The sequence below is a fragment of the Anomalospiza imberbis genome, chromosome 8 (assembly GCF_031753505.1).
Source record: "Anomalospiza imberbis isolate Cuckoo-Finch-1a 21T00152 chromosome 8, ASM3175350v1, whole genome shotgun sequence".
Lineage (NCBI taxonomy): Eukaryota > Metazoa > Chordata > Aves > Passeriformes > Viduidae > Anomalospiza > Anomalospiza imberbis.
Genome location: NC_089688.1, coordinates 20,502,761 through 20,526,615, shown reverse-complemented (window position 1 = coordinate 20,526,615; position 23,855 = coordinate 20,502,761). Strand labels below are relative to the sequence as shown.

Sequence of the window (23,855 nt, the reverse complement as noted above, 5' to 3'; positions counted from 1 at the left end):
TACACATGTGTAGCAGTGGGGCTTGCAGCACATTTTAAAATACACAGTTCATTAGGCCCCTTTGTTTGCATCTGATAGAAATTTGCTTTCAGCTGTTCAATGTCCAATGTCCTGGTCATATGTGGTCAAAGGGAACCTCTGTGTCCTTCAGGTGAGTAAAAGAAAGGGGTTGTGAAGCCTTTTCAACAAGCAGTAGGAGAGCACTTGTTCTGTGGTTGACATTGGAGTCCTTCAGATGTGTGTCCTTGTCCCCTCATGAAATCAAGCCTAACTGGGGGTAAGGAGTGAGATTAATGGGAGAAAAACACCCATATTCCTTCTGTGATTGAGATATCTTGTCTGAAAGGAAACTGATTTTCTTGGTATTTGGCTTCTTTTTGAGTGTTGGTATTGTGAAGGATTCAAATTAAATCATCAATCATTTGTCAAGGGCCCTGCAACAGCTCCAGCCCTGCAACCAGTCTGCCAGGGTTTCCAAAACAACCACTTCCCACTCATATAACGCCAACACAAAGCATACTTTCTAGCAGTCTTTAACACATTTAAAAGCATACTGTAAAAGGACAAAAGGCAGAGAATTATGTCACTGATATCTTAGTTTAGTTTAAAACACAGAAACCCAGTTCATATATCATAATGCAGTCTACAGCAGAAGCAAAAGATTTCAGGATCACCAGAAGCAGCAGATCCCAGCTATCCTCTCAATGTATTTTGATCTTACGTGTGTCAGAGGAGTGCAAAGACAAAATTTCCCCACCATTACATGTTGAAGTGTGGGATTTATAGAGTACACTCATGGAAGTCACAGGCCCAAGTGGTCTTTCAACCCATCTTTAGGCTACTAAAAATGGAACACTTTCAGACTTGCATCGTCAGCAACAGTTTCCAACTGCAGAAACACTCCTACCCAGTCACACAATTACACAACCTCCACAAGCTCCATTTCTGAAGTTAGATCTACCCTAGCTGTAGGGTAGCTGTGAAGAAAATTCCAAATTATCTCTCTTTTAGTGGTTATTAAAATACAAATATCATTATTTTATTTTCAAAGTGCTGGGATATGATTTTTTAATGTTTGGTTTTTTCCCCCTAATTGTTGCAACTGCAAGTTTCTGGAATATAATCTGCACTTCCCCAGCAAAGAAATCATCATTATTTTTTAAATGGAGACCTTTCTTGCTATTTTCTATTATATCTTTATGTATAGCTTCCTTAAGAGGAAAATACACTGAAATTTATAAAAGACTTAGAATAATTTGGACATAGTATGTGTGTATATATAGTAGCAAACACATGAAATTATGCTATTCCTGCTAGAAGGACTTTATTTATTTAATAAAAATTCATCTGAGTTAGTTTCACATAAATATTGTTCCCTTAAAACCTCATAATGGTGGGAAAAGTTCTGGGGAGCCTTGCCATTTCCAAAAATCCCTTTCAATGAGCATGTTGATTTTAGCAAGAATGAAACACAAAAGGAAATATACCATTTAGTATTATTTTTTGCTGCACAGTCACAAAGGAACTGGAATCAAATGTCTGCAACCATAAAAAAAGTAGCTTGGTTTTCAGTAAGTGTTTTTATGTACTAAAACACAGAAAACTGGGAGATTTTTGTACTTACCCAACACATGTTCTCTCTTCTTCTCTCCCCATGGTTAGTCACCACACGCAGGTAGCATTGATTCTCATCAGCCAAGTGATTTACCTGAGGCACCTGGGCTTTTGGGATGCGTAGTCCAGCATCACCCCCCAACATGTGGAGTTTCTGTACCACCAGTAGTATTTGGGAATAGTATTTGTTTGGGGGCACCCACTGAAAAATAGTGTTAGATTTTATGGGTTGCCCATAATAAACATTTGAGGAGACATTAAACAGCTTTCTAAGTATTCTGAAGGGGTTTGAACAGCATTCATGGGGAAAAGCCTTTTCCAGTTATTGTCTGGCACTGTGCAAGGTGGTACCTCTGGTTGGCTTTAGCAGAGGCCCTTGGCTCAGGGTGACAACACACATTTTCACTGTATTCCACATAATAGCTGGTGCTATCAAGATGGAGCCTCTTCAGCTAGAACAGCTTACATTGGATGCATCCTAAGTAAAGTATAAGACACTCTGTGCATCTGCATAGCAGGCTAAAAGACTGCTTGGTCTTCCTCTTAAAGAAGGTTTCTAGAACTCCCAGTCTTCATTTGTTTATGTGAATTTAATTAACCTGATAGACGCAGGACCTGGTTATTTTAACTGCAGTTGCCAAAGAAAAGTGTATAACAGAAAGTAATAGCTGTTCAAAAAGTGAAAGAATATATTTCATACCAAGGATTAAGATGGTCTCACCTGAGAAAGCCAAAGAATTCTGCCCATAAACTGTAGAAAAGACATTTCATTTGAGGATTACAACATTTGCAAATCGTTGGGTTTTTTAATATTCTGGAGTTATTTATGCAAAGTAGCAGCAGTTCTCAGGTTTCCAGTTATTTGCAGAAAGTCCATGTGGCTTCAGTTGTATGAGTGTTTAGGTTGCCCAGATTTGCAATTTTGTAGAGCTGTGTAGATAGAATTAGCTTTTCCTTCAGTACATTAGTCCTTTAGACATTAACTACATTATTACCCACCAAACTAAATACATCTCATTGCCTTTGCCTTAAGAGATTATTTGACAAATCCCATATTACTTCAAACCATGAAAAAAAAAAAATAACAGTGGCTTTCCTTTTACTTGTCCCTTTTTTCCCCAGAGACAGAATTACTTAGTAATTCTTAGAGAGTTTGTATGTAGATGCTTATTAAACCAGTGATCCTTCTCTACTCACTACTTGACAAATTGCCTTGGTGTAGAAGCAGGGGAGGAGGGACAGACATTTTAAAAAGACAGCCTTCAGGGACTTTACAGCTGAATTAGTTTGACATTATTTGTTTCTGATGAACAAATTACCAATAACTTATCACTTTATTTTCTCCTAGGTGCATTAAAAATACAGTCTATTAATCATTCAAGCAATTTAGGAGATATTAAGAGCACTGAACTGAAATTTTCTCTTCACTTCCTCCTATTACAAACATTGGTCTGTTCTTGTTTACAAATGTTTGCCCTTTCCAGGTCCTGAGGCCCCACCTGTCCTTCATGAGCTCAGAAGCTTCGCTACCACTGACTCCAGCAGTTCCACCACGCTGCAGGGACTTTTCACTAGCGCATGGATCCAAATATGCTCAGCTGATAAAGGCTTCATTTCCCTTAACCTGTTCCATCCCAGCTCTCCTATATGACTTTTATCTTTCCTAATTACAGTTTCAGCGGAGTGGTTTGGCAGGTGCTATCAGGCATGATCCTGTACATGGTACCTGTGATAGTGACTGCAGTAGCAGCTGCTCCATTGAGGCTGTGCACAAGAGAAGCCATCTTCTTCATGGTCAAACCATCCTGGTCATCTAGGCTGTTCTTCTCTTTAACACAACTCCTCATTTATCAGGTCCATATTTTTTTTTAATAGTTTATTTCAGTGAGCAATCTGTAAGATGAATACTAAATAAAGTTCAGAAAAATTGAGGGAAATAAGGAATAAAGTGATATGCTGATTTCTCCCAGTCTTGGAGGAGCTGACACAACTTGTGTTGGTTTCTTTTCCCTCACAGGTGGCATAATTATAAGTGATGCATAGGCACAAAAGTTGTGAGTTATTTATGTGGAATTCAGAATTTTTGATATTTTGTGTATGTCGTGAAGTTTGCAGAAACAGCACAACTGGAATGTATAATTTGTTACAAATGTTGGCCAAGTAGAAAGAATATTCAGACAAGGTACCATAGCTTTTGTTTTCTTCCATTAGGACTGAAAAATGTCAGTGCTACTTAAGTGTCAGCATTCTGATGCAAAACACAGCAAAGCTACTTCAAACATCAGCACAATAAAGCAGGAAGCAATGCCAGTGCTTTATAGTTAGAGCAGTTTAGGAAGTAGCATTGTATTTTCAGCTCAGTTAGCAAAACTGCACTCAAACAGGGTGGTTTTATTGATACAGGCAAGAAGCAAATTCCTGCCATGAACACATTTTTCTACAACCCTGACTGTAAACCCTGTTTACAATGCAGTCCTCTAAAAGTGTATTCCCCAGTTGAAAGTAATGAGTAACAAATTAGGCATACTTTTTTTTAGTAACAAATACTGTTTGAATATGGGAAGCCCTTACTGTCAGTAATAACTGTTGTGCACAGCCCTGTCATTGCCATTCTTTCCTCATCATGTCAAGAGGTTTAGTCAGCCTCAACAGAGGAAAAAAAAATCCAGATTTTTAAGGAAGAAAATTATTTGACCAATCCTGGTATTCTTAATCACCTTTATTCCCAAATGAAGAATGATCAGTAAATAGCTTCACTTCCTAAAGCACTGAATGTCCCTGTTTATTAAAGGATAAATGTATTACAAATTCTTCACTGTCATTATGGTCACAAGTGCTACCTAGACATTTACTGAAACCAAAATATCTCATAGGGCTTTTATCAGAAAGCCTCTCACATCCTATATGAATTTCTGACTAAAGACAGGGAATACCACTCTAGAGCAGCCAATAGCCCAACAGCTCAAGTAAAATCCCATTCCAATGCATTCACACTTGCTAATACATAAATTTCCATCTATCTAAATTGAGCACAGATAATTAAAATCTGCATTTTCTTGGAGCAGTAACCAGCCTGACACTTAAATCATTGTTTTCATGCAGGTTATGAATCAAATTCCTGATTGAGGACCATTACACCTCATAACCTGACTCCTCTTTAGTCCAAATCAGTACTATAAATTTATAGCATTTCTCTACACAATTGAAGATTGCTACTGAGTTATTCTACTTTTCCTTTAAAAATCCCTTCCTGTGAAATGTTTTTTAACTCTCAGTGAATTATCAACTTGTTTATAGTTTTTATAGAATGGTGCCCTACCTGGGAAAATATTACAGCTGAAGTCTCAAGTTGCTGAGACTGCAAAGTAGTTCCTGCCTAGGTCATTAAGCCTTATATACAGAGCAATTTTATACATGGATTCAGCAAAATACATAAGAAATTCAGTTAAAGACCAGCATATATTTCAGTATTGTTTTGACTCAGCTCAAATGTTTTGAATTATTTACGTATTGTTGTAGCTGACTACTTTAGAAAACAAGTATTGTTCAGACTAATGTTAAATTCCTGTCATAAGCAAAAATCTCAACAGTTCCAAGTTTTGCCCCCAAAACAAGCTCTGTCTTATCACTCCCACATAGAAAATTCAGAACCAGAAAGGACTGGAAAAGATTTTGAAAAACTTAAACTCTTATCTTCTAGGAACATTAGCAAGTGCAAGTGGCTTCTAATATTTATTTAATTTTTTTTTGTTGTCATAGAAATACTTATTATATATGTATATATAACTATACCAGACTGCAAGGTGGGCAGAAAGTCCATTGCAGTCAACTGATGAATGTACACTGGCAAATAATTTTAAGCATTCCTTTCCCATGGTTCGACATAATCCAAGCCAAGATGTGCAAAGATTTCCTCCTCACTTCCAGCTTTGAGAAAGATCCTCTGTGAAAAAGAAATTAAAAGGAAAGTCAATAAGGGTGTTAGAAAGAAATTTCAATTGATGTTTTTTGCTGCTGAAAAGGAGTTAATATTTGACAGTTCTACCCATTGTATCCTCTACAGAATACACTGTCTTCATCAGTGTGCCTACCCTGAAATGCAAAAGCAAGTTAAAAAAGAATTTTAATGCTGCTTGATGTTTTCACTTTTAATGACTAGCTTTCAACTTTGTTTTTATTTACTTTTTCAAGACCCTCAAATCCAACCTATGTTTCCCTTCCATGAGGGTCAATAGCAGGACTTCCTTCATGAAATCATAAACGTTTTTAAATTAATACAGTAATGTTCTCTATAAGTGCATTCAAACTGATTTGATGGTGACACCAATTGTCCCTAGCCACGCATTAAGAGCATCAATTAAAAGCCAAGCTTTTTTATTCTTTACACATACTCCTTCTGAATGTTTTACAGTAAAATGCAGTTTTGTTTTTTATACCTGCACTTTTGATAATACAGGAGATTATTTTTACACAGGTACACTTACAAGGCTACCTGCTGTATGATGGCTGATATAATAAGTACATAGCCTTATGCATTCCTTTCATCACTAAAGCACAATAATAATTTAAAAAGCTGCTAAGGTAAGTGAATATTAAACCAGTAAAAACCTCACAATGTAGAGTTTGGAAGCAAAAAAGATATTTCAAGATTTCAGCAATTCCTGAATCATTTGAAGTCTAAATCAGTGTTCAACTCTGAATAATCAAATTCAAGTGTTGTGAAAACCTCAGGGTTGAGTTTCTAGATTTACTCTCCACTGTGAAAGAGGAGATGCTGTCTGGAGAACCCACTGGTAAATTCCTTTGAGTAAGGAGAATCTCTGACTACCACATGTGTGCCTGCAGCTGTGCTCTGTCAGCTGCCGAGCAGTGCCTCCAGGAGGGCTGTCTGTCCAGCACACCCACGGGAATGGGTCAGGAAGAGCCCATGATTAGATCAGAGTAGACCCACGGTATGGTGGAACAACTTCTGGCATCAGAGATTCACAACCAAGACCTGAGTGATTAACGTTGTCTCTGCAATAGCAAAGTTTGCTTATAAAGCATAGAGCAAGAATATCCCTTTTTTAAATAGGAAGTTCAAATGTCAGATTCTGGAATGAAAGGAACCTACAAATGACACTGAACACCAGAAATACTGAACTTTTTCACATAGACAGAAGAAGGAAAAAATGATAGAAAATATAAATTGAACAGGATAAAAGAAAAGGAAAGAAGACATCAACAACTGCCCATTGAATAACAATACTGAGGATATTTTGTTCCTCAAGTGTCTCCTGAGATGACAGGATTTTAGGGATTTTTTTGTTATTTCTTTTGTTTTCTTTTAGTACTATTAAGAAAAAGAGGGCAATACATACACTTACATTACTGCAAAAAAAAGAACAAAAGTAAAATAAGAAAAAAAATCTTATACTTGTAGACAGATGTTACAGACACTCCTTAATAGAAGCTCTTCATATCTCTGGAACCCTAAATTGCATTCCATTTCTTTTGTTCTGTCACTTTATGTTTTCCTGCAAGCTAAACTCATTTCATTTGCTTGACAGGGAAAATTTCTAATACAAAGTATTTGATGCTGAATACCATTCTCAGTAGCTACAAGCAGTGTTTCTCAATTAATCTTTGGCTGGTATCTGCCAACTGCTTTAGCAATGTAAGTGTTATTAATGTTAATCATAACCTATGATTTTCTTTCTATGCTTATACAGTGCTGCAAATTTGATTATTGCATTCACTACCATTCTCTCTTGATTTTTTTCTTTTTCCCCAAGAGAAGTAATGAACTGCTTGCCTAGTTGTGATTTTATTTCATCTTCTTACCAATACTGTGGAGATCCAAAACATGCTCCACCAACATCACTCAAATTTACAAAAAAAAAAATGCTCTGGAGCTTCTGGTACACTCTCCTCTTATCCCATTTAATCAATTCTGTCATTTCAATGGATGTAAATATTACATTTGTGGTTGTAAACATGACCATTAGCTACACCTAATGTATAACAATTGCCATCCAAATGTTTGCTTACATGAGTTGCTACCTCTTATTCTTCATTTTGGCATTAATGATAACCTATCATTGCCAAAGCTCATTTATGTTATACTTCTACTGTCACTTGGTTTCATATCAGATTTTAATACAATGAATCCAGAAAAAAAAATTTACTTAATAAAGCAGAATTCTAGTTTTAGATATCTCAATCAACATTAGCCAACAGCACAACCTTCTTGAAAGGCACGCATTTAATTGTATTCCAGGCAGACTGATATCCAACTGTTTATTACCAAATTGCTTGGTAATAACAACTGTCCAATATCAAAATAAACTCTTTTACACTTAATACTTACACTTATGTAATACGATGAATAAGTCTTAGCCTGTCACTATAGTATTTCATTAATATTTAACCCATCTGAAGATGAACTTAGAAAACTAGTTTAAGTACCCAAAAATAGAAGTTAGTACCACGTATTATCATTGATGAAAGGGGATTTGATGGCTCTGAACCAGCAGAATCTGCTGCAGAGTGAAGTACTCCAAGTTTGTATGTACATGTGAAATTCACTGTTTTGAAGATGAGACATGTGGTAGAAATTTGATTAATTCCTTTCTTTAAATCCTTATAATCCTTGGTATTAGCTGAAGAACAAGAATTAAGTATGAAGTTTCCTAATTGATTACTGGCATAACTCTGCTTTATAAACTATTTGAACATTTGCTCTTGAGTAAGTCACAGCCAAATTGCACCCTTAAAGACCAAGTAATTTCCTTCCATATCCCATTTTTCCTACTCTTTTCAGAGCCCTGACTTTTATATGCTTCACAGCTGTAATTCAGGAAAACGCAGTCATACTCTAGCAGATTTCATTATCATTTTGAAAATTATAACATTTTGTATGAGGCACATCCCTTCATTTTGCAAAAGACCCTGAAGGACCATGAACACTAAGGTCTGTCTGTGCTCCTGACCTACAATTACTTGAAATAAATTGTGGTTGGAAGGAAGGGTACAGAGATTATTGCTAACAGTATCTTTTTAGCAATTTACAAAACACTCTTTGATAAAACTTTGCTTCTAGACAAGTGCCTGGAATATCATTAACATACACATTTATTCTAACTTTTACTTTGTGTCCAGGATTAAGTTGCATGCTTTAAAATAGAAAAATCTTACACAAGATGTCTAGGGATTTTAAATTTAGTTTTTGTCTTCTCAGAAGACAGTGATCACTTGTTCATAAATCAGTGATTTCTGAAAATCACTGATTTTCATATTGTTTAACATACAACACATATTCCCATCAGTTTAATTACCTTAATATTTCATTTTCTTTTTAAAATTAATTAAGTGGAGATATAATGACAGTGTGATCATACCTAACTTTGTAGTTTTACCAGTACACTGAATAATAAATACCAAGCAGTCTAAACCCCCATCACTTTATGTCTCAAATTATCACAGTGGCCGTAAGCAAGACTATGATAAATGAACAACAGAAGAGAAAAGGACAGACTGTCATTTGCAAACTTGGAACTTAATTGTTCATTGTGCTTGGACAGAGACCGTTCTAAAAATAAGATTTATGGGTAAAGTCAGTTGTAGATGAATGATGATAGCAACAGGACTTACTTAATCAGCCATGGTCAAAGATACCACAATGCACCTTAAATTTCTTACACATGTATTTGTCACTTTAGTGACATCTTCGCAAGTCATCACTTATGTCAAGTCAATTGAAGAGTTTTAATTAAAGATAATTTGGACAAATGAAAAGATGATGCTGCTTACATTCCTTGCAACAGCTTCTTTAGATATGAAAGGCCACGGCATTCAGTGAAGCAGTGCACCATAATGTCAGACCCACAATTGATAGAATATACCTCAATGGGTTATCAGACTAAAAGTACAAAGCTCTTGAATTAAACTCCCTTTTTCTCTGATCCCATTTGCTCAAACAGCATTTGTATTCTTGAAAAAATAATTAACAAAAGGGGCTTACAGAAAGAATTGTGAAGGCAGAAACTTAGGTAATGCATCATGTCTGCCACATGATTGCCAGTGGGAATGTTCTGGGTGTTTACCTGACCCGAATGTTACCTGACCCACCTGTTCTCTGCCCCTGGGCCAGTTCTCCAGTTCAGGTGTTGATGCACCACCAGGGCACACGGGTCACACCAGCACTGCAGAAACTTTAGGAAGAAGCTGTGTTTACTAAATCAGTATATATAGTTTATAAGGTATGCCTGACAGTATGGGTATACATTTTATTATTTTGTGACTTTTGGATTATTTTCACCTAAAATCCTGCATACCAAACTGAAAATATTCAGTTTGTGAGACAGTCTGAGCACTGCATCAAGGAAGTCTGTACAATCACATATCCACAAAACAATGCACTGGTGTATTTTTGTTTCAACATTTCCTGCAATTCCTAGTTTGACTGCAGCTATCTTCTGTACTCAGTGGTCCTATTTTATCGAGTTCAGTGCAAGGGTGTGACAATAAATGAGTAGAGCATTAACTTAATTCTCATCTCTGAAAATGTTGAAATAACCATATACTGAAACAAAACCAACAAGTTAGAATAGGTGCAAACAACCAACGCTTTTATGAGAGAATTTCTGTGAATGCTGTAGCAACTATTGTGAAAATATTTTTAAACAAGTAGCTGCAGTACATAAATTTTTTCATGATATATGAATATTAAATATAATACATGACAATAGCCCCAAGCAACTTCTTCTAATCCACAAAATACTGAAGAGAAAAGAAATAAAAAGACATTTGGAAGCTTGAAGTAGTCACATTTTCGTTTATTGTATGATCAGAATTGCAAGAAAATTTTAGGGCTTGCTCTACATTATTCTTTAAAAACAGAAATGAGGCCTGCCTGAAAGGTAAGAAAAGAAAGGTAAGAAAAGAAAGAAAGAACAAAGAAACCAGAAAGCAAAAAATATGTTGTTCCATCAACTGGTCAAATTTTGCAAAGCTAAAAATGTGTAGGCACCCACCTAGTGCTCTCTACCTATATAATTGCATTTGCTTGCTATTTTTGAGAGTTAAAGGTGCCTGTGACTGAAAGTGCACAAATCCAGTGAGAAGAAAAGGAAGGTCTCAGTGCAAAATTAAAGACATCCCAAAGGCTTTTCCATTTGACTACAGTGAGCTGCATGGATTTTTGGTGAACTTTAGCAAACAAGCCTTAGGAAATCATACAAGTTCAATGCTGTTTTCCACTGGGAAGCCTGAGCTGCCTCACCAGCTTGAATACCTCCATTAGCTCACAATGAAAAGCAAACTTGAAAACACAGAGGTCATAAAAAAGTCATCCCCTAGCAAGGGAAGCATAATTTTAAAACAAAAACTTGCGTTCCAAAGCCAGCCATTGAATGTGTTGAACGCAGATGTCTAAGAATCCTTGGATGTGGCAAGTACAAGGACCACTCTTAAAGCAACTGAGTCAGGAAAACCCAAGAGAAGACAAGACAGACAGGCAGAGCACATGTTTGTTTTAGCTTCACACTTACATCTTCTCCCAGAAAGGTCAATCAGAAGAGAGGTAATCAGTTTATAAAGACTGATTGATGAAAAATTATCCAAATTCACTCCATGGCACAACTAATTGGACCTTCTATTTATTGACAATTAAGTTATTGCGAGTCCCAGAATAAACACTGAGTTGTATGCATCCTTGATCCCCATCAAATTCAATTAGGCTTATCCTGGAATCATAAATATGTAGATGCTACTAACATTTCTTAAAAATAAGTTAAAAAACCAGAGAAACGCAGGAGCGGACAGAATGGAGGATGTCAGTAACAGGGTAGAAAAAGGCTAAAGCCAAACCTGGATGGATGAGTTATTGAATGATTGACTTGACATGACCTCCTCATGGGCCTCCTATACTAACAGTTCTTACCCAAATGAACATGCTGATGAGCTTCTGCAGTTCAGCAACTTCCATATGGAGAATGAGTGCAACACACACAGTAAGACAGGGAAGTAAAACTGAAGAAGAGAAAATTTCAGCAGAATTTGAGTTCAGACATTTCTGAATTCAGGTAGATGCAAACTCAGACTAAAATATCTGATATAACAATTCAGAACATTTTACTCAAGCCAAAATTTACAGAACCACACAAATTTACTCTAACCACCAGCCAGTGAAACAGCAAACAAGGGCACCTAGAATAGAACAATACTTTAGATAAACTTATTAGAGCCATGGTTAAGACTTAGTTAGGGCCTTGCAGCAGGTTGAATAGAAAGCTTAACCTGGTTTTACTTCATCTGAATGGATAAGTGGGTTAGTGGGTTTCTGAGAGGATAGAGCAGGCAAGTGCCTGGAAAGTGACTCAGCAAAAGGAACAGCTGCAAGGAAGGGAGAAAAGGGATGTTACAAACTTCGAGTGTTTCAATTACTCCCTGTTCAAAAGTTGTCCACTTGCAAAAATATATTCCCACCTTCCTCATTATCAAAGAGCAATCACTTTCTGGAGTGATTTTTTGCAGACTGAATTTGTCGGTGGTTAGCCGGTGCAGATAGGAGCTCTAAAAAGTATAAGCTACAAGGTCTGAGGAAACCTATCACAAAATGTATAATAACTCTTCATAACAATAGCTAGGAACTGATTTCAAGGAAAATAAGCATTTTGCTGACATAATTATCATGTGTTTTTGTCTATATTTGAGTTTACTAACCTAAAGACAGCATAATTAATTGGTTTATATTGACTTATTATATGACTTATAATAATACAAATAATGTGAGTGAAAGCTATCCTCTCCCAAGTATATTTCTTTAAAATCTTCCCTAAATACCTAGCTCCATGCTATTTTCTATCCATACCATGTGGAACTTGAGTCACTGAGCATCACCTTAAGTGGGAGAGTGGGCTGTGTTTTTTATGCTATATGTCAAAAAGAAATACATACAGTAACAGAGGGAGATTTTTTACTAAAATTACTAAGAGGACCCCAAAGTCACCACCAACACTTAAAAATTATTGACATCAGTATCAGAATTAAGTGATATCAATGTTAAGCCACAGGGACTATGATTCCATTTTTTTTAACAGATGAAGGTGCATCTCCTTGATCTATCCATAACCAGGTGCAGCCCACGCACCAGGATTTCCAGCTGTCATTCAGGAAAGGGTTGCCATGCTGTGCCAGGCAACCTTACCTTCAGCATCACAACCCACTCCATTCCTCTCTACTGACCTGCCATGACCAAGGTGAAAGCAGGCTCTGCAAGCACTGAGCAGGAAGCCAGCAATTTTCACTTCCTTCTCTATGCTACTGCTAACTTTACAAGAATGAGTGTTGTACATCTTTGGTGGAAAACATAAATCTGCCCTGAGCTTCAGCATAACAAATAGCTTTGCAATTTTACACCACTTACAGACCCAGAATTTCGCAAAGCAGCTGTAGAGAAAGCTTTATGGAAGATCCATAAATTCCTGCAGCGCACTGACTGAGAGGAGTTTGAGTGCCTTCAATCAGCAATGAAAGTATGGGAATACAACATAACACTGATCTGTAAAATAGTGGCTACTTCTCTGAAATCTCCAGCTGATCATCAGGTAGACAAAGTGCTAACAAGAGTCACTGTGTTCAGTAACCTTCATAGCAAGCAAAATTATTTTATGGAGAGAGTGGGGAGAAAACAGAGGAAGAAAAAATGGCTAAGTGAAGCAATTTCCATAAAAGATGTGTATAGTCCTGTCATTATGCAAGAACTTTCAAATAACTGTACTCAATGATTGTCTTTTATAGTATGAACACTGCCAGAAAGTACCAGGGAAAAATGAAACTTCTTCATGGTCTGATATTCATATTGCTTTCTTGCCTGAGAGGGATGGCAGCTCATTCCGCCAGTACTCAGACAACATTCTCAACATGAAACATTGCTTGATGAAAACAACATTACAGAATCAAGCCCCAAGGAACTGTGTAGTAATTACCCATCAGAATTTAGCTTCATTATGGTCAGCACGCATTGTTTATAGTTTGTGGATAGTTATAACATCTGACAATCTGTCTTCTAAGACTTTCCTAAACAACATGACTAGAAACTTTCAAGTGTTTTTCCTACTGTGCTTTTCCCAATGTTTTTCATTTGGTTTTTTGAAGAGGTTTGTTTTTAAGACTGGCTATTGGTGATTTTTGCTTTACTTGTAATTAGACATTTTACTAACTACTTAAGCTATGTTTATGAGTGAGACTACCAACAGCACAAACAAATTTATAATTATAGACCCATAAATAATGAAGTACTAATTGTGCTAGAAATGTGATGTATATCAACAAATTCAATAATAATATCCCACAACATTTGCAGACACAGTGCATTTTTCATTTGACAGTATCATAACAGTTTTCAGTAGCAATAACCTGAAGTTTCTCTGACAATATATTATCTCCATATGTAATTTGAAGGTTTAACTGGTATTTTCTGCAGTAATATTCACATCAGCCTGCCTGCCTTAAAATAAAATCTAATCTGTTCCTAAGCCAGCTACAAACAAGATGATAAATAAATCAGAGGGAAAAAGAATTACTTTTTGAAACGACAGTATAACAAAGCATGATTGAAAAAGCAGTATTGCAAGCACTACCCATTGACTTGATACCCTCAGGCAAAATCATGTGTAATGGTACTGATGCAAAATAATGCAGTGGAATTTATTCTAATAATTATGGGCATGAATAATTTTTGAATGTAATAGAAGCCATAATCATAAATTCTCATTTCATATTACCACTAGATTTGTCCTGTGCTTTTAATCAGAAATACCAGACTAGAATGTTTCTCTTAAACTCATCTCTAGCTCTCATTAGAGGTTTATTGATATTAAATTTTGAACAGTAGCAAGTAAATTAATCAAGTAAAATAGAATAATAAGGCTAGAATTAGAATATTCTAGGCACTTACCCAGCTAAATCATAACATAGTGTAACAAAATATCTTCATGTTTTCTACATGCAATCTACTTACTCCAAGTAGTTCTGATGAAGGAGAAAGAAAAAGACCAATGCTGAAGTACTGACAGTTTGAAAAATAAAATATTAAAAAACATTTTCTGTTGACTTAACAGAACTTGCTGAAATTTAGTTTGTAAACAAGACCATATTGTACATTAAATGGAACTATTGTCTGTTTAAAATGACAGATCTGTGGTTACTTTGTTGCAAAACACTATATTGTTATGCATTCCAATCTCCCATTACAATTTTAAAAATTAAAAACATTCCACAATACATTGGCCCCCAGACTAAAATGTTTTTAGTTTGGGGCACACAAAGCGAAAGGAAAGTTGGAACTTCCTGTCTGACAACACAGGCAAAAATGTTAACATGTTAAGTAACACACTGTTGTATACAAAAACAGATCAAAAGCCTATTGTCCCTGCAATTCTCTGACAATCTCTGTACTACCACAAAGTCCTTAAAAATATTCTCAGGGATTATTTCCTTTTTCACTTCAGCTATAGTCATGCTTCACTTTAAGTCTGCGATATTTACAGCAGCTTTGTCAAATACTGTTGTTTTTTTTGTGTTTTACTTTATAAAGCTTTGTAAGAGTGAATGAAATGAGAAAAAAGCAGAATCCTGGATTTTATGAAACTCAGTTGTGAGTAATTCATATGGGATTACTATAAACAAACTGCTACAGAAGAACTTTATTGGGATTGCAAAATCAAAGACATGCAATTTAAGAAATCCCAGAATGTGGAGGATTTAATTTTGACCTTAATTCAATTTTCTTGTGTTTAGGCATAGAGACTTCATTTCTTCAAAGAAATGTTGCTTACTTCAAATCCTGTAAGGTACTTGGGCTTTGTTCACTAGGCAAGAAATGCACTGTGCTACAGGGCTAACAAATATTTGCTGACAGCACTGACACAATCTTGAGTTACAGACCAATGTGGGATCAATCAGTCTTAGGAAACTGAGCTTTTATAATCTGTATCTGTTCCAGCTCCCTATGCTAAATTGTTGATGTCTGCTCTCAGATTTCTAATGTAGCTCTAGGCTCCTCTCACACCATATCCAGAGTTAAGTGAGGCACGCATGGTTTACTTGGTTATTTGGGGCAGCAGAATATTTACCTACTTCTTGTTGCCAGCTTAGAGCATTCGCCTGATGAATTTAATTTATTTTTCAGTCCATCAAACTTCTACTTATATCTCTTCCCTGCCATTCTATTTTCGTGGTCCTTTTCAGTTGTCTCTTCAACCAACCTATATTCCTTTCCACAATGGAGCTGTTAATTAAATCTCCCCTTTCCATTCCCCATTGCTTTTTCCAGCCACTCTGCATGTACTTATCAAATTTGTACATCCACCATCTCCTTCTGACTCCCACTTCCTATGCCATTTTCCTCTCTGGTCCTCAGCTGCTTCCTTTTACAGCTTCCTCTCTACCTAGCTTCTTCTCAAATTAATTACTTTTTCCTTTTGACAGAAAATATAAGACTCAGTAACCTACCCCCCATTTGATAACTTACCCCAGCATACTGATTGAATAATTGAATTAAAACAATTGAAAATTATTGGTTCTGCACTGCCCAAGAAATTAAAATGAGTAAAAAAGTATAGTCAAAATATTCAGGATCTGCACCTACTTATGCATTTTGAGAGATGTCTTTTTATTAGCAATACAGGTTTCACTGAACTGCTCCAAAAACACACTGAGCATAGGAAATGACAATTAGGTACTTTTATCTTTGTGTTAGATGTACAGCTTGTTATTGCAAAGAGACTAGGTTTAGCTATATATATATATATGAATTACATGCAAACTTTGTAAAAATAACCAATCATATGCTGTATGAAAAACATTTAAAATGCTAAGAGAACACTAAGGAGAAGCACACTTAAGCACATGAGAAAATGCATAATCATTTTTTAACTTACCATGAGGTAAGAAAAGTAGATTATTTTAATTCTTAATTTAAAAAAATAGACCAGGTGCAAAAAAAAAAAATTACCCAAATCACATATGCAATTTCCACTTTCATGAGTGAGAATGAGAAGAATTGAAACATAAATGAAAGTATGTGCATCTCTTTACAATCACTCAGTGTTTAACTGTAGTAATCTTAGAATCGCAGAATTGATTAGGTTGGGAAAGATCTCTGAGACCCTCAAGTCTAATCTATGACCCAACACCACCTTGTCAACCAGACCACAGCACTGAGTGCCACATCCAATCTTTCCTTAAACACCTCCAAGGTTGGTGACTCCATGACTTCCCTGTGCAGCTCGTTCTAATGCACAATCACCCTTTCTGTGAAGAAATTCTTCCTGATGTCCAATCTAAACCTCCTCTGATGCAGCTTGAGTCTGTGTCCTCCTGTCCTGTCACTGTTGCCTGGGAGAAGAGACCAAGCCCCACATGCCTACAACTTCCTTTAAGGTAGTTGTAGAGAACACAGCGGAAATCAATATTGAAAATTTTGGATCTTTATGTTTACTGTAGCTTTAATCCAGGCATTGTTGCAGATTTCTAAAGCAAACTCTGCAGCTGCAACATGTTTAATTCATCAAGATGTTCTCAAGGCTGATTATATCACCATTATAACTTTATAATTTTAGAGCAGCATCTGCCAAAATAAGACTATAACTTCCAGTTTTTACAGAATCATAAAAAATGTCTCTTTAACTGTGCAAGTAAACTTCTGCAGGCATCTTTTTTCAATGAAAGGTAGTGTGGAGTAGATTTTCTCAGATGATACCAAAAACTGTCTTAGAGACTGAACCACTGAATACACAATTAAACACTGTGAATATTACACAACTTCATGTAATAAAATGAGGCTAGAAAATCATAGACAGCTCTTCCAGGTGATAAAGGTTTTTTGAGAACTAATGTGTGGGGCAGTGAAAGGAAAAATACCTACTTGAAAAACAAAGCTGGCTTTTTACTAGGAGACATATTTACAAAGTTCTGGCCATGCAGGTCACCGCCCAACCACCTGCCATCAGTCTGGCTTCCTCAGAGCAGTTTCTGGCCTCTGAGCCAAGCCACCACAGCAACACATGAACATGACTTTTTGCACCAGCATGGTCACTGTCAGGTAAGCCATGTTTCAAAACAAAAGTCACAACACAGATGCAGTCTGAGCCAGAGAAAAATTTGAATATTATGAGGGAGGCTAGAGGCTCAAGGATGTTGCCAGGCATGGCTGGATGGGCTGCCTGCTGCAAACACAGAGGTTGTCTGTGAAGCAGCTACTTGGGCAAAACATGGGCAGTAGCAGAACTCAGACACCCTGAAGCCAGCTCACCAGAGCATTGCTGCCATAAAATAGCCATTTACTGGGGCTGTAATCACACCTTCATTAGGCTTTACAGGTACGTGCTAAGGCAGGCAGGACAAGCCCTGCCTGAAGAGTCAGTCAGGTTTTTTGTAGATAGGAATTCACTCTGCAGACAAATGGTAAAAGACACTGCAATACTGATGGTGACAACTGAGTGCATATGAGCTTCAGTGTGAAAGAAATCCCAGGATAAATTCCCCCTTTCGTGCTTATTATGGTTGCCCAAGAAAAAGTAAATTTTCTCTTAAAAATCTGGGATCACAAAATCTTACTATATTCAGTGCAACTGCACAGCACTTAATGGTTTGAAAATCTGGGTCCAACTATGAAGTTTTCAGAGCATCTTGTGAGTTTGTTATTCAGAACAGTTATATAAACCACCTCTCTTGTTATTCAACAACTAAATAACATTTCATGCCATTCAAATTCATACAAGGTTTTAAAATGCAAAATTGTCATCAATCATCTGAAATTGTCATCAGTCATCTGAATAGTATCATTTTTTTTCAATATTTCTCTAATAGAAAACATTAAGGGACTTATTTCCCATGTTAAATTTACATAGGACATAAAATTAATAACTGCTTTCAGCCTCAATAGCTCTTCAAAATAACACTGAGCTCATGATCCTTCTCTTACAAAAAAAAATCAACTACAATGTCAGTGCAAGAATATTCATATGCAAATAATTCAATTAATCTATTATACCCCAAGAACTCCATCTATTCTTTCACAAAAATAAGCAATGCTAATTATGTACATCACTTATTTTTGCTGCCATGAACTGCATAAAGTAATAATTGGACTTGAAAGGGATTTTCTGAATATTGTGAAAATATATGGGTTTATACAAGTTATAAATCAGAATTTACAAGACCAATTCAATCCTCCGATCTCACACCTGGTTTGAGAATTTCCATTGGTGAGTGGTGTGATGCAGGAGAGAGACACTTTCTACATGGCTACAGTCCAGCCATGAAACTGTTCCACATGCCATCCTTAGAAATCTCCTGACATGAAACAGGAATAGAGAAAAGTACCTGCAGCAGTTTAAGGCATGCAGCCAACCCCCATCCCACTGCCCATTCAGCTCAACTCTCCATGCTCCCTTGCATGCCCAAAGGATAGCAATTTCAGGAAATATATCACTGGAATTTTTAGCATGGAACAGTTGAAGTTAGTTCCTGTTTTATGCAGAGCTGGTTCTGACTAGCTGCTGAACAGCAAACAACACCAAGAAAAATAAATATATTCTGAATGAAAGGAAAGAGCAATAGGGAACCCCACTGCAGCTGAACCTGTGTGACATACAGCAAGGGAGTTTTAAAACTCATTCTTTACTGTAACTTCAAGGAATAGTTTCCAAATAGTTTCCAAAATGTAAAAACAAACAAAAATGTGTTTATTTTCCTATGGATTCTGAAGTATTTGGAAATTGTGCTAATTTTTAATTAATTCAGATAAGGAAGCTTAGTTAGGAAGCAATAGCGAAAAAGGTTGATAAATCTTCCATTTTAAAGGGTCATATTCATCCACAATGTAAGTGGTAGGGCTGGGTTTTGCACAGAACAGTAGATCTTTCAGAAGCATCTTCTGTAGTTAAGTTTGGGATATCCTCACAGCAAGCTGTACTGAAAAAGATGATCTATGGATTTGGCTGGCTGAGAATCACTAGAATGCAACTTCCCAAGATTTCCAGAGAAAAGAGAGTTCTAGGGAAGAGTATTTCTACCTAACACATGTATAGTCATACAAAAATAATATCACATTGCCTTTTGAACAGACCTAATCAGCAAAACATTAATTAATTTTACTTAGTTGGAATTTTCCTACTCAGTTATCCCAGGTGTTCCATAAAAATAATGTAATTATCAAAATATTGCCCTGAAAAAAAAAGTCACAATCCAATAGAGTCTAGTTTACCATGCACTTTAAAAAAAACCCTAAGCCTATTTGAGCTCCTGGCAGCTTGAACATCTTCTAAATATCCTGCCTGACAGGCTACTGGGAGCCTGAGTTCAAATAAATAATTTTAAGTACTTCAGAGCCAGGGTCCCCAGAGCTCATTGGCTCCATGGGCCTGGAGCAGCCAGCCAAGCAAATGCCTCAGAGCTTGCAGCCCCAAGAGCTGTCTGAGCTTTGGAGGATTGGAACAGTCTGATCCATGGATTGTTTCCAAAGCAGAGATTCAGAAAGATACTCCTTTAGCAGAAAGTGCCAATATTTGACTTACCCTCTAAGAGTCTAAGCAAACTTTGAATAATCAAAATTCTCCATTAAGCCTTTGTTCTCTCTTCTAGTTATAGAGAAAGACAAAACACTGGGTGATCAAAATTGTTCATTAAATTGAAATAGCTTTTTCTTTAGTGGTTAACTACTTACCATTACTGCATGTTTCCATCATGGGAACTAGGTTTTAGTGATGGGAAGTGAGACCCAGGAAGGCTAAATGACCTGCTTAAAACTACAGAAAAAATTTGGCTACAGTGACACAAGTTGCAAGCTGAAAGTCAAACCTCTGGACCAACCTCCTTCCTTAGCCTGTATTACAACAATGTGTAGACACTTTAGCTCATACAATCATCACTTCATGCTAAATGTCACAATTCCTTCTCACGCTGCCTTTTCACAAGTCAAATTAGGATTACAAGGGAGATCAGAAAACATTCAGAGAACAGAGAACATGACAGCCTGGAAGTTGTTTGACGGTGCTCTCTGATGTCACACGTGTGTCACTGGCACGTGACGCTTTGGCTGCCTGCAATCTTGTCATTCTACCAGCTAGAGCAAAAATCCACCAACAGAGAGTCCAGCTTCCGACACTCTCCACAGGGCCATTCTGCATGAAAAGATATTCTACCCCAGCCAGGAGCACCAGAGTTGGTAAATCCACCAACAACCTTTGCGGTTCCTGCATCTCATTCCGGGTTGCTGATACGGAAAAGGGGCATTCATTAATACCACAAGGACAGCTCCTTTAAGAATAGAAATCCCATGGTTTGCTAGCCACTTTAAAAATCACTTTCAAGATAATGAAACACTAAGAGAAAGTAAATCACACATTTCTTACATCTTCCTATAGTCATATGAGAATTACTAATCTAAAATACAGATATTCAAAAATAAAACAGGCTTTGGAGCTGTATCTTCTTTAGTTCTAGATCTCTGTCTATTTCACCCAGGTAAAAAGGCATCAGGATATTGTCAAGACTTGCCAACAATGCCCTAGTATGCACACCACTAGTCCAGAGACAATGCACATTGTACCCAAAAACATTTATTGTGGGTTAAGGGATAGTCCAACACAGAGGAGTGTCAAAACAACTGTTGATGTCCTGGTTTACAGACTAAGGACCTTAATTTTTCCAAGGAAGACCCTACTGTTCAGCTGACCTGACTAAAACTTCACACCCAAAAATGGTTGGGTTTATTTTTGTTTGGTGGTTTTTTTTGGGGTTTTTTTGGGGTTTTTTTTGTTTTTTTGTTTTTTTTGCAAAACCATTTCTATTTTTCTTAGACAGCATATTGTTCACTCATGAATAGGGAAAGTTTTGCAATGGCAATTTTTTTTGCCCCTTCATAAAAATGTTATGCCATTTGTAGCAGCAGTAGTACCATAAGACATGGGGATGTACAACTTCTTTTTCTTCCTCGTGACTGATCAGTGAACTCTACTGCGTAAGAGTGGGGATCAGTAAGGTTTGACCTCCAGCTGGTGTAAATCACAGGAACTTCATTCCTCAGGTTGGTATATACAAGTGCTAATTTCCATACCTTTAGTACACAGTTGTACAGACACACAGATTTGGACATATGCTCATCTTTTTATGTAAAAGAGGCTGACAGATTATTGGTAGCAAATTTTCAATTTTTTTTGTCACAATTTTCCTATGAAAGGAAGATCTACAAAATGCCCTTATAACAGAACTGAAAAAATCAGTAGTTTGATAATTGCACACTGTCTTCCAAAACCAACAAATATATGAAAAAGATTCACACTAGAAAGAAAAAAAAAATAAATCAAGGCTGAGGAATAATTTCACAGTGTAACTTTGTAACAAGTCCCTGGAGAAAATTTCTCTTCCTTTTGTTCCCATCTGTAAAGCTATGTAATTGATTCCTAACTGCTGTGTTAATGCTCCGGATTCCTGGCAGAATCCCTTTGGAAATACATTAAAGTAAGCAGGACTCTCTCCTGCTGCAGCCCTCGGAACGCTGGAATCTGGGATTCACGTTTCAAGCAGTGGGCCACAGTGCCAGCATCTGTGCCAAGCAGCTGATAAATATTAATATGGAAGAATAAAGTATACTGAATTATATATTGAAATGTAGGGCAAATCAGAAAATTGTTTTCTTTTGTAATGAATGACATTCTCTTACAAGTACAGTTACATTCCACCAAATAGAAATTAAATAACAAATAATATTTGCTATAGCATGGTTTATTAACTTCTTATAATGACTTGAAAAAAATTAAATTACAATAGGCAAGTGCTTTTTAAGGAAAGAACCTGGTCTTCTGCATGATCAAGGAATAGTTTGACTCTTCCTGATCTTCCTATACCTTTTTCTGTACACACACAGAGACGAATAAAAGAAAAAGAATGAAGCAAAAAGGATTTGGTCCAGCTCCCAGATTCTACCCCTGCCAATACCCCAGTGACTGTTAGAGTTGTTGGAGTTGTGCATGAAGATTTGTCTGCCTGGACAGAGGCAATGACATAAGACAACCTCTCTTCAGCAGACCAGGAGAGAAATATGCAAAAGATGCGTTTCAGTTTTCACATATGGCACCTAATTAACCTTAATTAAGGTTGTGTTGAGGGATCTTGAGCAGCTTGCATGAGGGATATCTGCTTCCTGATTTTTTTTAGCTTTAAGAAAGGAAGATTTCGTCTCAGAAAGAGAAATATACTTATGAAATAAGAATGTTCATGTTCCAATTCAATTTTATGAGACAGTACAGATAAAATACCCATGTTTTTATTGTTCCCTACAAGTCAAACAATTTTAAAAGAAAAGCACTAGTATTAGAATAAAGTAGATTCTCTGCTCTTCATAGTTTAATGTAAAAAAATAGCCAACCCTAAACATTTTATAATTTGGGTATATGTTCCCTTGTATAAAATTACGGATTATTTTTATCACTTATTTTAAACTTACTACTCTGATGACCCTAAAAATGAATCAACCTTGGCAGCCACACAATTTGCTGTGAACCGCTCCTCTTCAACGATGGGCCATCGAATATCACAGACAGACACCATTGCTGTATCCTGGACATTTCTGATCTTAGTACACACTGGGTGGCAGTATGGAAGGTTTTTGTTCAAACTGTCATTTGTGGGAATAACTTAATACAAAATTGTAAAGTTAAACTTAATTTTTAAATATATTTGAATTTAACACAATAGATTATAAAGATTTGTATACTTGCCAGAGAGTAATCTCCCTGATTCTTTTTAGAATAACACTACTTGAAAAAAGAGTCTGTGTTAAGCAGATTATAAATTCAGTGCTGCCTGGTCTGAAATTTTTCATATTGCATATCTGCTTTAGAAGTTTCTTTCTTTGTGGAAAAAGTCACCTAATGTAATTTAGCTATTTCAGAGACTGCAGCAGAAACAAGAACAGTATTCTGCTGTGTCAACATATTAACACAACTTCTTGTGTTTGAAATCTGCAGTGCACCTGTGGTTTACAGCAAAAAAAGCCCAGGATTTGGAAGCAAACTAGCTGTGTTTGCAATTAAATGAGGAGTGACAGACCTAGATATTGGGGGGCAAGGGGGACAATGACAGCTAGAAAGCAAAGTCCCTCCCTGAAAGGGACAGTGACCCGACAATGTGCCTCAATTGACATACGGAAATCATAGATTAAGGACCTTGTGGTCAAGACAGTTGAAATTTTC

The 23,855-nt window shown here is 36.6% G+C and overlaps 1 protein-coding gene across 2 annotated transcripts in view; it reads right to left on the bottom strand.

Annotated features, from left to right (window-relative positions):
* Window positions 1-2,361: 2,361 nt before the first annotated feature.
* Window positions 2,362-23,855, bottom strand: part of DNTT (DNA nucleotidylexotransferase) — an 85,307-nt gene continuing 63,813 nt past the window's right edge. For both annotated transcript variants that reach the window (XM_068197738.1, XM_068197737.1), the window contains one exon: window positions 2,362-5,557. In XM_068197738.1, coding sequence (XP_068053839.1) covers window positions 5,471-5,557 — 87 coding nt within the window. In that variant the 3' untranslated portion in view covers window positions 2,362-5,470. The remainder of the gene's footprint in view (window positions 5,558-23,855) is intronic.